The following is an 18,418-nucleotide window of genomic DNA, read 5'->3' as shown; positions in this document are numbered from 1 at the left end:
CCTTTGTCCCTCATATATGCATTTCAGCTGTTTGCCTGGAGTTCAGCTTTAAAGTGACCCTGTCACCACAGGGTCACTTTTATCTAAGAGGTGCCCTGTAGAAAATCATTTATATAGGAACTATTCCATCAGTCTGTGTGTTGAAAAGCAGACATTTCTCCACTCCTCAGTCACTGCAAATATTTGACCATTGGATGAGTCTTGAATAAATTGATTCTACAGAGACAGGATGATGTTAAACATATCTGAAATGCTTTTCTTAAACTTAGATGCTCATATAGTGAGTCCAGACCCCAGATATAGTCCTAAATATTTACGTTTGTGTCCCCAAGCTGAAAGATATGATATCCATACTAGAGGGTTGTACTGGAAGCCACATCTTTTGTGGATGCTAGATCAGTGATTGGCTAACTTGTAGGACCACAGGAAAAAACAGGTTCACTATATCTCCTTTATAACATAAAATCAGTATAGCTGAAATTGTGCATTGTGCAAGAAAATCTATTTCACAGTACACTGCTCAGAAATAAAACTCTTTGTGATACATGACAAAATACTTCCGGTATATGCACATTTGCAATTTAATTCAACCACCAAAGCAGAATGTTGTTGGCACCATGACAGTAAAGATGACCTGCCATTTCTGATGTAGTAGTTATATTTTCTGTCAACTGTCTGGTCATATTTATCTTGTTTGCTCCACCACTCTTGACAACATCATAGAATCCTTTCCAGTGGCTATTAGGCTTGTTGAGAATACTGTTACCGCAAATATGTTTCTTTTTATTGCAAATGCTTTATTGTGTTAAAAGTGCCAAGCCTTGTGACCAAGATTTTCAGAACCCAGGGCAGCTCCAATGGTTTCTGAAAATTCTCCAATGGTACAAATACATGTAAAATGTCATGAATTGTTTCATGTGTGTCTGAGTTTCCCTGCATCACTCTTAGACTGCCAAAAGTTGAACTATTCAGCACATTGGAAATTTCAGGTGATATTTCATGTGTGTACCAATTGTGTACCATTGCAAATCCCCACTCTCTTCCTTAAAGACCCAATCCTGTTTCTACAGAAGCCTCTTCTTGCCACAACATATTAGAAGTGACCTTTTTATCTGTTAGATGGCAGTAATTGAGTGAAAAGATACATTCTAACATTTTAAAAGGCATACAAATTCTGATGGTAGCAGATAAGTCCCTGTTTTAATAATTTGTATTTTTCTTTGTAGAATAATCTTGAAATCTTTAAATATGAAAACTGAAACATATGTATGCCTAAACTGATCAAGTTTTTTCAGTCCCATAAATATGTATATAAATTATCATTTAAACTGATAGCTTATGTAATGGTAAGAGAAAGCTAAAGCCCTTGGCCAATCCGTTTAATTTAATTTTAATCTTGAAAAAAAAAATCTTAGTTCACAATTAGCTGAAACGAAAAACACCATCGCTTTTCTTTCCAAGGATATATAGAATATCCTTGTTAAAGTATTGTGATTAAGAAAAAGCTTTATACTGGTTGGTTAACCTGTGTGTAGCCAATGCAGACCAAGCATCTGCTCTGTCAAGTTAGAGGAGGGCTTGTGAGTCAAATGCTCCCTCATACCTGGAATTACTGGGTACATCACTTCCTCAGATGAAAGAAAGGGAAGTATCAAGAGCTGTAAGCAGGGGTGGACTGACAACTCATGGGGCCCCTGGGCAATGGCGGATCATGGGGCTCCTGTGTCCTTGCCCAAACTCAAAAAAGCCTATGAAAAAGGTACCAGGGGCATCTCATGGGGCCCCCTACAGACCCTGGGCCCTCAGGCAGTGCCTGAGTTTCCAAATGGTCAGTCCACCCCTGGCTGTAAGGTATGGCGATATATTCCTTTACACCAATAAATTGTTACCTGGCAGTTGCCTTAATGGGCAAAACACAGGTTCGCCAAAACAAAGCTATAGCCGAAATGTCGGTATATCATAGCCAAAATGAAGCTATAACCTAACCAAAATCAAGTGAAAATGAATAGGTCGCACACAGATACCATCACCATGACCTAAACCCAGCTTTACTATATGTATAAGATTCACAATGTAAAGCCTTGCCTGTCCACTTTCCACTTCAACATGTTTTGCTCCATAAAGGACTTCTGGCTGGTTGTCCCCTACTCCCATTGAGACCCCCAACAGATATATATTGCAGTCAGTTGACTCTCAGGGTCCTCTTCCTCCTTGGTCTTCTCCTGATGGTGGGTGATCCTGGATGATGCAGGGAGCAGTGTTGATGTAATTATCAACAATAATAAATTGGAAGTGCAGGGTACCATTCTAAGGGTGGGGTTGTGACACTCTGGGTTTGATTTACTGTAGGCAAATAGACTGTGCACTTTGTAAAGTGAAGTTGCTGTAGAGCTTAGTAAATGAGCAGAATTCCTGCTGACTTCCATCACCCAATCATGTGCAAGTTAGAATGCTGTTTTTTTTTTTAATTTCCCTTGCACGTGAAAGCTTTACCTTGTTTACTAAGTTCTGGAGCAACTACACTTTGCAAAGTACACAGTCTATTTGCCTTTAGTAAATCAACTTCTCTGTATTCCACAGTTTTACCTTAGTGTTCTGGGTAACGTGATGCTGTGGTGAAAGAACCCATGCATGGTAGGTTTAGGATGTGCCTTTTTAAATATAATTTATTGTTAAAAATCCTAAGTCAAGTATAAATGGCTTCACCTTCAAATCAAAGTTTGTGCGCAGAGTGAGTGGGCAGGATGGAAATTTCTATTTTTGTTGCATGGTGCACAATCCGTGAGCTTGATGGACTCATAATGACTGCAGCTAACAGAGTTTGGCTATGGTAAATTCTGATAAAGAACTGCCTGATGACTGTGTCCCATCCCCAGAGTGAAAAAGGCAAATTAAAATACAATTGTTAGCTAGCAATGCCTATACATTTTTACTCATAAAAAGGTATATTCACTTTTCACTATTCAGTACCTTGGATTTCTTGGCATATTACGTCTGTTAAAGTAGAACTGAATGCTTTTTTTTTCATTTTGGATAGAGATGGTTTAAATCCTGTCAGTTTTTTTGCCATCTGTGTTCCATTGGAGAGTTCGTCATTCTCTTCCTCTCCTATAGCCAAAGCAGAAAAAGAGAAAATTTCTCCAAAGTGAAGGAATTTCTGGTTGTCATTGAGGTGACCAGAACTAGTGTCCCCTTTGAACGATTGACTGACAACGGCTCAAAATTTGGAATTTTCTTTCTCTTTCACTCTCGGTAATAACTGTCACCAGGACAAATAGAAAGGGTGAATCTCCCTAAGGAGGACACAGGCAGCAATAAAAACCTGGCATATGTTATAATCTCTCTCCACTCTAAAAGTAAAGAGAAAAAAGTTTTTGGTTTGGTTCTACTCTAAGGTTTGTGCCAAGTCTAGTCAACATTTCATTTTGAGCAGTTCAAGTAGAGCTGCGCTGATGCTTTTTATAGGTTTTATTCCCATTTTGTTCCCAGTGATTTAGGTGAACACAGATTATTATCACTTTGTACACGAAGTCTTATGTGTATGAACTCTTATGATAACAATATGTATATTATAAGATAAAGTACCAGTTGCCTTTATAATCTGATTATCACCCCATTAATCATTTTTTTTTATTTTTTGGTAATTAGCTGAACTTTACCGAGTACATGGGAGAAAACACAGATGTCCCAGGCAGAGCAGTTTTGAGATACATGAAGACAATGAGGTAAGAACATTATCCCTTTATATGTCATTTTAAAATATATTATTTTAGGGAAAAAAAATTAGACGCCTCAGTTAGAAATCACTGGTTCCAATATCAAATTAAATTTTTCACTAAAATGTCATGATTGTGATGCTATGGCATGTCATGGCTGGTGGTGGGGGCTGTACATAGCTTTCTGAAAGCAGACCACCCTAAGTAATGACCATATGATTGCAAGCAGTTCAATCCAATGAATTTATAAGAGGTGGCCCAAGAAGTGTTCAGCCGGGATGGGAGGGGCTAGATGATCCTGGATGCCCTTCAGCCGGGAAATAAGTTGGGCTATAGCTGACTTTCTGCAGCTGAGAAGCTCACAGTGTGCAGTGAGATCATAGTAAATAATTTCAATACAGGAGAAGAACCTGTACAATTGTACAACTCAAGATAAGACTGCATTCTCTTACGTGTCCCTTACCTAACTTTAAAAACGACCCTAAGACCTCATGCACAGAGATGAGTTGGGGCTTAAAATATGTATGCAATCATACCCAGATATGCAGCGATGCATTTGGGAAATATGTCATATGCTGAGAGCATCAGCACATACCTGAGTATGGCCACATGCAGCCTATCACTTTGTGGCTGGTGGTATGTGCTACCTACGGCTCCCTGGGTGAGGAGCTTGGATTGTACACTAGAAAATATTTTAGGCATAAAACCATTTGTGTGCAGGCCTAAACCTTAAAGTAGATGTGAGCTAAGACTAAGCTGTCTATTTAAAAAAGCAGCAGTATGGTTATACTATGGATATACTGTTGTTAAAAAAAATGGAGAGGAAATATCAAAATGCACTTTTTGTATTAAATCTGTCTTATTTTGCTATTGTATAATAAAGGATCACTCTTTTTAAAAAAAAATAAAAACCCCATATTTTCATCTTTTTCATCCTTTTCTGTGATTCATCGCTGCTAATCTCCTGAAGCACTTTTTGCAGGCACTGCCTGTCTACATACAGTGGACAATGCCTGTGTAGTGTGTGTTGGAACATCCATATTTTGTCTGCATCAGAAGCCTCTGTGACAAGGTGACAATGCTGCAACATAGTTTGGAGACAAGGACAGGGTGTTGTCACCCTATATCAGAAATTGGCTGAACAAGGATCTTCAAGACAGGATCACCTAACTCCTAAAATTAAACATAACCTCACTCAACATGTTTTCTCATAAGAATAAACATAGTCTTTCAAATGGCAAGTGGATACACTTCCTTACCTAGGAATTAATTTAACCCCCTCCATTGACATCCTCTACCAAAAGAATTATGCTCCTCTATATAAGAAATTGCAGGATGATCTCTCCAAATGGGCACTCCATCTCCCCTCTTGGTTCGGTAGGTTGTATTCAGTGAAAATTAATATTTTGCCTAAATATCCTGTATTTGTTCTGTACTCTGCCAATAATGATAAACATGTCTTTCAACAGAACATACTAAAATTCATATGGGGAAATAAGAGACCAGACGTACACTTTTCGCCCCAAAATTGAAGGGAGGATTGGGAGTCCTGGACCTATCCAAATATTTTTATGTGGCTCAATTAGTTCCATTGATACACTATCATTCTAAACACATCCACCCCCTGTGGATGCAATTACAATTATCCCATGTCCCTAATATTCCAATTAGCCATATGATATGGCTGAAAGCCAGGGATAGACCTGGAATTTTGTGTCCCACGTTATCTTTTTCCCTTTCCCTATTGGTTAAATTAGCGAGTAAACATGGCTTTAAATTCCCCCATACTCCATTAGCCCCTTTATTGGGCAACTCTGTGTTTCCCCCGGGTCTCAGCCCTTACGCTTTTGAATGGTGGACCAATAAAGGTTTTCTTTGCCTGGGTGACTTCTGCGATCATAGGGGCCCAATATCTAAGACAGCATTTCAGGAGAAGCATCACCTCCTCGCTAAGGAGCTATATCGTTTCCTTCAAATAACCCATCTTCTCAATACTCTTAGGTGCACCAGTGACTTGTCTTCATCAACTTCAATGGAACATTTCTGTAGAACTCTAGATAAGCATACTGGTCATATATCTAAGATATATACTACTTTGCATGAGGACTCCACTAAATGACCTTACATGAAAAGATGGGAACGAGACCGGGGGGAAGTATTGGAGGCACCGGAGTGGAATAAACTAGCACAGCTTAACTCTAAAAATTATATCAATACATCATTGATTAAGGCAAATTATAAGGTCTTTCTATGGTGGTAGTTGTTACCTTCTTGTTAGGCGTCGTTTGTTCAGGAGGCCTTCTCCAGTTGTTTCCGTGGCTGCGGACAGGAGGGAATGGTTCTCCCACACATGGTGGACCTGCAAGAAAAGTAAAGCAATTTTGGATCCGCACCTATGACTTTATATATTCACTCACCCATTTGAATCTTATCAAGTCTCCACAACTGGCCTTTCTAGAAAAAATGGTGGAGGGAATACCTGGATATGTGAGACGTCTGATTGCATTCATTTTTACTGCTGCCAGAATATCCATTGCGTGCTCTTGGAGATCTCCCTTGGTTCCCTTTGCCCTCCTTAAGGCCAAGCTGGCCTGGATAATGATCAATGAACGTTATTCTTCATGATAGGATGGCCTATTTTGAGAAAAATTGGGACCACTGGATCAAATATCTCTCAGCACCCTTCTAGGCTGGGCTGTGGGTAAGGTGTGGAACTCCTAGAGGGTGCAAATCCTATGTCCCACACTTAGCTTCTCGTTCTTCCTCCCCTACGTCCTTCTCCCGTCTTCTCACTTTTTTTTTCTCTCTACTTCTACTCTTTTTTTCTTTCTTCTTTCTTCCCTCCTTTAATATATTCTTTTTTTCCTTTCTTGCCATTTCTTTGGATATAGTTAGCTCAAGGTTATAGGGGGCTCCCCTCCCCCCTCATTGTCTGCTGAGTGTTGGAGGGAGCCCAATACACCACACAGGCTGCGGCTGTCTTCGAAACTAGGTCTGACAAAAGTTTTCTCTTTAGTTTTTTTTTCTTCTTCTTCATTTATTGTTATTGACCTTGTATTTTCAAGTTCCAATGGGACTCCATTTTGCTATCAATGACTGATGATTGTCATTACTTGTTGCTTATTGTACCAGCCCAGACAGGCTACAGTTTGTTGAGAAATGTATATATAATTCGATTGGGCTGTTTTGGAACACCTTTTTCTAAGACAAAATAAATAAACACTATTGGAAAAGAAAAACATAAACACAGTCTTTGTTGAAAGCTCAAGTGAAGAGAGGAAATTTGTGGTGTTGCAAACCCCTACCCAGTATGTGTAGGATAAGGTTCAGCGTGTGTCTATGCCAGGATACACGCTGTACATACCATTAAATGTCATAAAGGTAAGAGAAGCCCAGCACCGATGCAACTTTAGATAAAACAGTTGAGCTTTTATTGGTAATCCATCAAGACATAAAAGAATCCACTATGCAGTAAGATAGACGCGTTTCAGCCCCAACCTTTGGGCATTAGTCATAATAATTATATTATTATTATGACTAAGGCCCAAAGGTTGGGTCTGAAACGTGTCAATTTTACTGCATAATGGATTATTTTATGTCTTGATGGAGTACCAATAAAGGCTCAACTATTTTATCTTAAGTTGCGTTGGTGCTGGACTTCTCTTCCTTATTGAAAGCTGTCTGAATCTTGTGTAATAAAACCTTTAAAATTGACCTTTTAAAGTATACCCTAACCCTATTTGGGTTAAAACATGCCTTTTTTTTTCATTTGCTGTCTTTTCCTTGTTGGATTTAATTTAATTTAAATACCTGTCTTGGAAACACAACAGAGAGAAAAAATCTCTGAGAAATGATATGAAACTTCATCTTAGACAGTGTTTTTGGCTTTGCGTACCCAGAAAGTGGGTCTCTGGTAAACATAAGATATCACCTTTTATCCTTGACTCATAACTTATGTGAGTGAAGACCACCCACAATACACAAAATACAGCTGAAATCCACCTTGTAGATGCTCCTGAAAATAATTTAACTAAATTTCCTGAGTCTTCTAAACCTTAGTTCAGTTTAGGAACTCTTGAAGTAATAACACTTCCTCAAAAAAAGCTGGGCCTTGTTTAGTCTCCTGGCCTAATTTGACTGGATATAATAAGGGGAATTTCTTTTTCTCCTCTGCCAAACATTTACAAAAAGAAGCAAACTGTTTCCTTTTTTAAGCCACTTCAGCTTGGAATACTAACTATATTGACCCAATTTCTCCTGAAATTATCTAGTCTGAATATAACCATCTCAGGTTTTTTTTTAGCTGTGGGCCTTCTTGATTTTTTTTTTTTTTAGGTATTTATATAGCAGCAACAATTTACGCAGCCCTTTACATACTACAATTTTAGATCACTACTTCACATACATATACATAAGCCAATTAACTTACCAGAATGGAGTGTAGGAGGAAACCCAAACAACACACGAGGAACATTCAAACTCCATGCAGGTTGTGTAATGGTTAGGATTCAAACTGATAGCCCTAATGCAATGCTGCAAGCAGGGGCGGACTGACCATTTGGAAACTCAGGCACTGCCCGAGGGCCCGGGGTCAGTAGGGGGCCCCATGAAATGCCCCTGGTACCTTTTTCATAGGCTTTTTTGAGTTTGGGCAAGGACACAGGGGCCCCATGATCTCCTATTGCCCGGGGGCCCCATGAGTTGTCAGTCCGCCCCTGGCTGCAAGGCAGATGTTCAAACCATTAAGTCACTGTGCCGCCCTGGATTTGGATATTTTCTTTTTTTCATAGCCAGTAATTTAGGTAATGTTTTGGTAAAAACCATCAAGAGTCTTGTCTGCACAGAGTCTGGTAAGCCCATTAGTCCGATATTGTTAAATTTGTTTTCCAGACTGTCAGCTTTATCTAATAACCAAGCATTCTCTTTTTGTAATTTTGCTAGAACACTTTCATAGTGAACTATTGGCCTTCTAGGGCAGAAATGATTGATTCGGCCTCTACCATTTTTCTCACAAATGACCAGGAACTTTTTTTTTATTTTTGCTTTCCCATGCCTTTTCCTATATTTTACGTAATTTTTTTTTCTTCTTTTTTTTATCTCATTGAATGTATCATCAATCCTGGAGAAATATCAGCCTTTTTTATATATATATTTTTTCCTTTGGCAGGTTGCCATTGGGTATTAGTCACTTCGGACTAAGTTACCCTGCTTTCATGCAGTGTTTTCAAGCAAATCTCAGTAGATATTTATAGCCACAAAGTAGCCATTGAGAGTTTTTTAATAGTAATTTCCAAGATTAATGTGTGTCCTATAGTCTGAAAATAAACTCAGAGGGCCTTTTGGGGCTTCAGAACCATTATTTCTCAAAAACTATTAAATTAACTTCAGTTTAGTCCAAGTTTCAGCAGGTCTCTATAACCACAAAATCACTACTGAGTAACTTTAAAAAGTTTTACAAAGATTGTGATGTAGCCTTCCATCTAAACAAGGGGGTTGATTTACCAAAACTGCGGAGTGCAAAATCTGGTGCAGCTGTGCCAATAAGCTTCTATGCTCAGTTTTTTCAATTAAGTTTTGACGAAAAAAATAGGGACGCTAATTGGTTTTTATGAAGAGCTGCACCAGATTTTGCACTCTCCAATTTTAATAAATCTCAAAGTCTTAGCAGATCATTGAAGCCACAGAGCACTTTTGGGAGTCTCTGATAGTGTTCACAAAAATTATATGTAGTTTTCAGTCTCACACAGGTCTTTAAAGACACAGCACTAGCATTAAGAATCTACAAAAGGTCTCAGTGAATCTTTATGGCTGCATAGATGAGCCAGACTGACTCATTAAAGCCACAAAACTCTTATTCTAAAGGCTTCTATTTGAAGCAAGTCTCAATAGGCCTTTTAAACCACAAAGCACCATAGAGAGTCTTTGATAGTATTCAAAGATTATTATGTAAGTTTCAGTCTCAGTAAAAGTCTCATCAGGTCTTCAAAACCATAGCATTAATATTAAGGCTCAGCAAGTCTTTATAGCTACACTTTTTTCAGTAACAAGTGGACTATAACTATAAGAGAGGAAGCATTCTGTGACACTATTTAGCATCTCATCAGCATGCAAATATCTATGGTTTCACAAATCAGACCTAATGCTATAAATGCCTCTTTGGTGTTTTCTCCACACCTTTCCTCTATGGCACCTCCTTATTAGTTGCTCATTGCTTTCTTGGCTGTTTGAAAATCCAATGTCCAGGCATCTACTGCCAGAATCTTCCTCTTTATCCTCCTCCATGTATAGGATTCCAGCAATCCCAGTCATGGGACACACTGTCCATTACCTCCCAAAAAAACCCCTGTCTTCTGATGCTCCTGCTCTCTTGAAGACATCTGGGGACTTCACTGTAAATTTTGTGCAATGGGGATTTTAGTCGGCATCATAGTCTCTCATTCTCACTAGCACATGCACCATGTTTCCTTCCAGTCAGCATTTTTTAGTCCTGATCCTAACATTAAATCAAGTCACATTTACCTTGTTGAGTGCAAAAACTATTCACACCGAAAGCTTCCTTACTCCCATGAGACACAACTGATTTGTTGACCCTTTTAAAGCCCTGGTTCACATTTTGCATCGCAACCCAGAGAAGTTTAGCTACTTCCATGTTTGCACAGCAGCTAAAAATAGCATGGTGTACTGATTGTGAATGTGATATCTGGTTTTTAATATGTATGTTTTTCCCACAGGATATGGCATCACAAAGTACCTGTAAATCACATGTCCTTGTACTTGTCCTTCATGGCGGTAGTATACTAGACACAGGAGGAGGCGATATCAACAGCAAAGTGGCTGATGTTAACACCTTCAGCTCTGTGTTTGAGAAAGTAACCAAAGCCCATTTCCCAGCAGCCCTTGGACACATCTTGATCAAGCTGGTTCCATGTCCTGCAATATGCTCGGATGCATTTTCGCTGGTTTACAAGTAAGATTTATTATGCATTTTGTGATTGCATTTTTTTCTTTTGGACAATATTTAGATTTTTAATTAGAATATAGTTTGTTAGTTTTGTTGTAGTTATAAATCACTGAAAATGTAATATGTACATGGCAGGCATTTTACAGTCTTTAACAAGAACCTAGCAAAAGTTATAGGACACAAGGAAATAAATCTGTAACATAAAAAAGATAAATTGTTGCTGTAATAAAGTACTTTATGCTGCATGCAATAAAGCAAAATGTAATTCTCCAATGGTAAGAGCACAGCTTTTGTGGGGACATAAAATGTTAAAATACATCTTAAATAAATATAATTGGAGTTCTATCAGCTCGTGGCCTTGGATCCCCTAAAAATTCATAAAACGCCCCTATCCAGGCATGGGGCCTGGTATGGTTCAGGGAAGGGTTGGGGCACCCTGTTTTCAATGAATGTTTTGAACCCAGCCACTTACCATAATTAAAAAAATAACAAGGTGAATCCCACATGTTAACATAAATCTTTATAAAAACATTGATTACACATGGAGCAATATAATCATTATCATTATCATTACACTCTAGTTTATTTGTTAGATGATTACCATGAACAAAACCCATAAAGGACTAGTAAAGCTGGACATACACTGGTAGAAGTTAATATGATTTTAGTTTGTAGTTTTAAGAACATTTATTCAATTTTCTAATTGCTGTAGGGTGAAATCGAGAGTGATGAGAAAATTCAAAGGCGCAGGATAGAAAATTTTTCTCAAATGAACAAATTTCTAACTGTGCATGTGGTTTTCTCACAGGAAAGTCCAAGCATTCCAAAACTGAACATTGCAAGCAAACAAAATGTTGAAGTACTTTCAAATTCCAAACTAGTGTATGGTCAACTTAAGCTATTCCTCTAAACCTGTATTTCTCAAATTATTTAACAAAGAAAAAACTTTTAAGGTTACAGGGACTTCTGCTAATAATTACTATAACTACAACTCACGACATTAGAGTGAGCAGTAAGCTGTTGATTTAATGAATAAAAAGTCTAAAGAATGCGGTATACTTTTGTATTTGACAGGGCTGCTCTATACAACAATATTAAACAAAATCAAACTGTGAAAACGTTTACTTCTTCCTTGCAGTGGCAATAAAGCAGTATTTAACCCAAAAGCAAACATTTATTATATTGCAGCTGACCAATTCTTAGATATGATAGATGCAATAGATTTCTTTTTTGCCTTTCTTTCCCCTATTTTCACCTTGTGAATTTGCCAGTAAGTCTGTTTTTTTTTTCAAAAGAACAAGCTCTCTTGCAGATGTAATGTTACAGGAATGCAATGAACCATTTACCACTGGCAGGGGTGCTTACAATGATCATTTTTTATTTGCTTATGTAAAACCTTTATCCAAAAAGAAAAAAAAACAGCTGCTGTAACTACTTATAAAGTGATAGCTGGAGTTTGGCTTCAATATGTTAATGTATATAAATCTGCAAGTGCATCTAACACTCCCCTCTCCCCAGACTGACAGTGTTGGGACAACTCATTTCCTTGCCGGCAACCTCCATCCAATCATGACAGATGCAAAGTACTTTAGGAATAATGCAGTTCAGACACTGAGGTGTGAAACACAGAATTCAAAGTCTTTTAATATTGTTTGCGTTTAAATACACTAAATACTTTGGGCGGTATCCATAAAGCACCAATCAGAATACATTATAGATGTTACAATAACTCCATTCCAGTACCCCCGTTATCCTTCATACAGAGTGGGGGCACGCTAACACAGGAGGTGTGTTACTTGCCAGATCATCTGGTTAAAACAGAGAGGAAAAAAGGCTTAAAAAAAGAAAACTAATACAGCAACAACAATCTAATGGTTGGTAAGCTGCAATATATTACATTTTGGGTTTTTAATAACGTGTTAAGTGGAAAAATTACCCCCGATATTGATGGTCAAGGTAGGATTTCACCCTAGGGCCTCATGCACACAGGATGTTTTAAAAATGCTCCTCCTCAGGCAGAGTTTTGGCAGAAAAAATGCCTGATGTTTGTAAAAGTGTCTAATGCTTTTACAAGCGTTTAGGCACATTTACAGGCATCAAGCACTTGGACTTTAATACATTTCATTGGCAAGAATAATAATGTACGCACTGACCCTGGGGTTTTTTTCCTGCTGATAAATGCTGCTACTACTACTACTAAAAGCTTCTAAAAGTGTATGTGTGCATGGACACATAGGATAACATGGAGGGCCATTTGGAGGCAGTAAAAAAAATGCCTAGTTCTAATCAGCCCACCCCGTCCGGTCCTTTTCCTATAAAGCACCAGAGCCTCTGACAGCCAATCAGGTCTGAAGAAGAAGCAACTGCTTCGAAACGCGTCACCTGACATTTCCCTTCTCTGCCATTGGTCACCCACCGAGTCCCTGTCTTCCTTGCGGTCCACGCTGGTTTTGGCACCATTTTCAAACTCTCTGCACTGCTGACAGCTGACGGCTCCATCTCCCTTCATCCTGAATGACCAGGGCCCTCACCACTGGTGGACTTACAGCTTAACAAAGGATTACCTTACCATGCTTTCTTACTCATGATGTTTGTGAGTAGTTTTAATACCCTATGTTATTATTAAAATAATAACCCTCTACACTTAGATTGGCGCCCCCTTCTGTCCATTTAAAAAAAAAATGCCTGATGCCTCTAAAAGTGGCTGCAAAAATGCCCTATTTGCATGAGGCCTTACAGTGGTGATCAGTAAGGGGCCCTAGTACATAGGTGGCCAGTGGGAAAAAAAAAGCTCCTTACATTGATGGTCAGTGTGGAGAATGCCTTTGTGGTAAACATCTGCAAAAAAAATTATTGGTGTCAGTGGTAACTTATCTAAAAGGCAGAAATTGTGTTTTGCTGAAGGAAGCCCTAGCAACCCTTGGAGGAACTTTGGTTGAGAAACAATGCTCTAGACACTATATGAAATAATACTTAACTCATCAGAATTTAGAATCATGCAATCATAGCTACAAAGCACCGCAACTAGACATATTTGGTCCTTTTTAAAGAGCCAATGATGAGCTGTAATAAATTGGGTTTTTTCAAGCAAAAAAGGTGAAGGACAATTGCATTTATTTACCTTGTTAAGGTTAATCACTGAAACACAGATTCAGCAATGCTGTGACTTTTTAATTCCCCAGGAACATAACAATGTATGGGGTTGTAAAGATGATTGTAAAGACACCCTTGGCACACTCAAAAGTTTGCTACATATTAATATAGCTGGAGATTTGTTTTTTCTCTGTTTGGTGCCAGTTTTAGCACTCTCAGTAGGGAAGTTACTAAAACTGGTGCACTCAAAATCTGGTGAAGCTGTGCATGGTAACCAATCAGTTTCTAACTTCAGCTTGTTCAATTAAGCTTTGATAATAAAACCTGGAAGCTGATTGGTTTCTATGCAGATCTGCACCAGATTTTGAACCATGTAAATTTAGTAAATAACCCCATTTGTGTCACTCTCCACACCTGTCAATAATAGACTCCCTTCCACTTAGGGGATGCTTTAATTAAACAAAAATGCACTTTTATAATTCACAGCAATGTGCTTTACAAATGTGCTCTGCACTCCACTGGCTTTAGGGTCCCAAAGCTTGTGGAACGCTATGAAAATAAATGGATGTTGCTTAAAAAGCCAGGAAGAGAGGCTAGCCATGTCACCTGGTTCACTCCTCCAATCACTGAGCTCTCTTTGCTGCATTAAGTACAGAAAACTCAATGGAGCAACAAAACGTATACTTTGCCACCTGTATTTTACGGGTTGTCATAAGTTGCAGACCATGAAGAGTGAAGCCCCTTAGAGTACTTGTACAGGGGCTGGTCTCCTATTGAGAATACTGTTTTGGCAGAAATCAGCTTTGAAGCTGTTTTTCTGTTATGTGACTGTATATGTAACTTTCTTCCTTTTTCTACAGATAAGAAGGAGTAATCAGTAGTTGGTCCTGGAGATTTTACAACATGTGGGGAAGTCTCTGTGTGCAGTAATAATACTTAGTCAGTATTAACAGTCATTAAAACAGATGTTTGCCCCCTCATTTTTTTTATATCTCTGCTTACTGGATGGTCCGTTGTGCACATTTCTGACACTCACCCACCCAGAGGATCCAGCCCAATGTGTGTGCTGACATTTACTTCATCCCTGATTTTTGCCACCAACATTGGGTCTGTCAGCAGAAACTATCCACCTTAGCAGATATAATTTATTTAAAAAATATATTGTTATTAACCCTTTAGTGCTCCTTTTAAAATTGTGTGTGTATGTATATATATATATATATATATATATATATATATATATATATATATATATATATGGTGTGACAATTTAATTCCCAGAATGGGCTGTAAAAAAAAATGTCAAACACTTCTGCATTCTTCAAAAGATTAAATGATATTTGAAGATGACGTTCTTTTTTCTGACAAGTTTGGAGGCACCGTCTGTGCGGAAATTTTTCTCATTCCCAAATCTTTTGTTAGAATCAGCTGCACTGTTTTCCTATCCATGTTCAGTTCTTCCACAATTTGCACACTAAATCTTCAATCTGAGCTTAGGAGGGTCTTGCATCTTCTCAGACTTCTTGCGTCATCATGGACATCTTCCCACCAACCACTTGCCCTCCAGAGGATTTACCCCCCTTGCTGACCAGGCCATTTTTTGCAATACGGCGCTGCGTTACTTTAACTGACAATTGCGCAGTCATGCAATGCTGTACACAAATGAAATAGAGCTTTCTTTCAGTGGTATTTGATCACCTCTGCATTTTTTATTTTTGCGCTATAAACAAAAAAAGACCAACAATTTTGAAAAAAACAACAATATTTTTTACTTTTTGCTATAAAACCTATTCAATAAAAAAAAATTTAATCAAATTTCGTCATAAATTTAGGCCAAAATGTATTTTGCTACATGTCTTTGCTAAACAAAATCCCAATACATGTAAATTAATTGGTTTACATTAAAGTTATAGCGTCTACAAATGGTGGTATATATACTGGAATTTTGTTTTTATACTATTAATGGCGGTGATCAGCAACTTATAGCTTGACTGTGGCAGCCATTCTGACACTGGGTGGGAACTGACTAATTGCCAATGACATCCCCACTGACACTAATACAGTGATCAGTGCTAATAAAAAGCACTGACACTGTACTAATAACACTGAGCAGGAAGGGGTTAACATCTAGGGCAATCAAAGGGTTACCGGTGAGCTGTGTGTGTTTTACTGTGTGCTGTGTTTTACTAGGGAGACATGCTGTTTTGTATCTCTCCGCTGTGCAGAGAGATAAAAAACAGCATGTCCATAATGACTGGAGAGAGACCTGTGTTGTTTACATACAGGTCTCTCCCCGACAATCGCCGAGTACCAGCCAGGAATCATTGATTGACATCCCTAGCCACCAAAAGTGGCGTGGGCAGAGCGGGGCATGCGCGCACATGCACCCCCTACCTAGAAATGCAAATCATGTCTATATACGTGATTTTGCACAGCCCTGCTGCCCTGTAGCAGTACTTCTGCTATAGGGCCGCCGGCAAGCGGTTAAACTGCCTATGCCATTCAAAAACATTTGATTTCTTCATGGAATTTTCACCTGTTGTAACAGAACTAAAGTTTCACTCACTTTTTTGCCAATTTTCCATCAAAATTTGATGTTAATCCACTGCTCCAGATTCCTGTCAGTCATTTTCTGCATCACAATGCACTCACATGTTATTTCTTCTACTACTCCATATATACTCTGTGTGTATGTGTGTGTATGTGTGTATATATATATATATATATATATATATAGACACACTATATTGTCAAAAGTATTGGGGCGTCTGCCTTTACCCGCACATGAACTTTAATGGCATCCCAATCTTACTCCACAGGGTTCAGTATTGAGTTGTCCCACCCTTTGCAGCTATAACAGCTTCAACTCTTTTGGGAAGGCTGTCCACAAGGTTTAGGAGTGTGTCTATGGGAAAGTTCAACCATTCTTCCAGCAGCGCATTTGTGAGGTCAGGCACTGATGTTGGACGAGAAGGCCTGGCTTGCAGTCTCCACTCTAATTTATCCCAAAGGTGTTCTATTGGGTTGAGGTCAGGACTTTGTGCAGGCCAGTCAAGTTCCTTCACCCCAAACTTGCTCATCCATGTCTTTAGGAAACTTGCTTTGTGCACTGGTGTGCAGTTGGAACAGGAAGGGGTCATCCCCAAACTCTTCCCACAAATTTGGGAGCATGAAATTGTCCAAAATGTCTTGGTATGCTGACGTCTTAAGAGTTCCCTTCACTGGAACTAAGGGGCCAAGCCCAACCCCTGAAAAACAACCCCACACCATAATCCTCCCACAACCAAACTTTACACTTGGCACAATGCAGTCAGGAAATTACTGCTGTTGTTCCCAGTTGCTTCCACTTTGTTACTAACAGTTGAGGTTTAGTAGCAAGGAAGTTTTACGGTTGGACTTATTGCACAGGTAGTAACCTATCGCGGTGCCACGCTTAAATTCACTGAGCTCCTGAGAGTGACCCATTCTTTCACAAATGTTTGTAAAAGCAGCCTGCATTCCTAGGTGCTTGATTTTATACACCACGCTGTGACCGGAGGACCAGCCGATCTTACACCGTGCTGTCACTTGCGGAACAATGCCACTCTCAGCTGCGCCCTGCACTTAGATTTTTCAGCTCAGCTCGCGGGACTACGATTTATGTGCCAGCAGCCTTAGAGCGATTGTTACTGGATTAGGTTAATTACGCAATTAACCCTTCATACTGCCACCGCCACATTTTTACAAAGAAGGAGGAAACTCACAAATCTTAGCAGTAACACTATGATATTAGTATAAACGTCTGTAATACACACTGTCACCACAGACAGATGTATTCAGAGGATTATTACATACAGTAGCACTCTTCAGAGACAGGGATTCTTTAGTTTTCATTAAAAGCTTTAAAGATGGTTCAACTCTTTTCAGAAAATAGGATTTATTACTAAAAAGGTCAAAATGGTGCAATTAAAATATTTACAGAAAAAGATGTAACAAAGATATAAAGAGAGAAATAAAACAACAGAGTAATAAAAGAAAGAAGTTCAGAAGGCAGAATACTTGCAAAAGTACTTGGTTTGAGCAGAGTTTAATTGTCCGAAAAAAAGGCTGCCTTGGCTCTCAAGTCTCTGAGATGGTTCCTGTTCTATGTTAAAGGAGAGCTTTCTTTCTCCAGTAGCACTCTCCTTTCTTTCTCCAGGCTGTTAGTCTTTTTCTATCATCTCAAAGGGGTGTCTCATGAGAACAAATGACCAATCATCCAGTTTGGGGATGGGTGTTAGGCGGTAACCAAGGTTATGACCAAATCCCTTACAATTTCATACTAAGGTCAATAACTTTCAATAGGTACAGGTAGCATTCTAGCAACTGGCAGATTAGTATTTAGAATTATATACCAAACGTAAGATATCAAACATAGCATTTCCTTGCCACTCCGGATAAAAGAGATTGCTTTCTTCTCTCTTGTAGGTGCTAACAGTGATGTAAGGTCTCGTGTGACTCATATTAAAATGACCTATCCGAATATATACTTCATATTAATGTGCCCAGTTCCTGCTGAAGTTTATGAATGTGTATAAAAAATGACTCATGTGGAATGTATGTTTTATGGCACCCTCTAGCTCTAATGGCCTAACAGGTCACTACTGACTGAGTTATTGTTTTACGATTG

The 18,418-nt window shown here is 38.8% G+C and overlaps 1 protein-coding gene across 1 annotated transcript in view; it reads left to right on the top strand.

Moving 5' to 3' along the window:
* Positions 1 to 18,418, top strand: part of PITPNM3 (PITPNM family member 3) — a 728,404-nt gene that overhangs the window by 479,014 nt on the left and 230,972 nt on the right. The window contains exons 4-5 of the mRNA XM_089683787.1: positions 3,649 to 3,725; positions 10,448 to 10,683. Coding sequence (XP_089539913.1) covers positions 3,649 to 3,725; positions 10,448 to 10,683 — 313 coding nt within the window. The remainder of the gene's footprint in view (positions 1 to 3,648; positions 3,726 to 10,447; positions 10,684 to 18,418) is intronic.

This window comes from Staurois parvus, unplaced genomic scaffold, assembly GCF_062004578.1.
Source record: "Staurois parvus isolate SC_StPar_1 unplaced genomic scaffold, SC_StPar_1.0 ptg000321l, whole genome shotgun sequence".
NCBI classification, from domain to species: Eukaryota; Metazoa; Chordata; class Amphibia; order Anura; family Ranidae; genus Staurois; species Staurois parvus.
The sequence above is the reverse complement of the archived record's forward strand: the minus strand, read 5'-3'. Positions and strand labels throughout refer to the sequence as shown.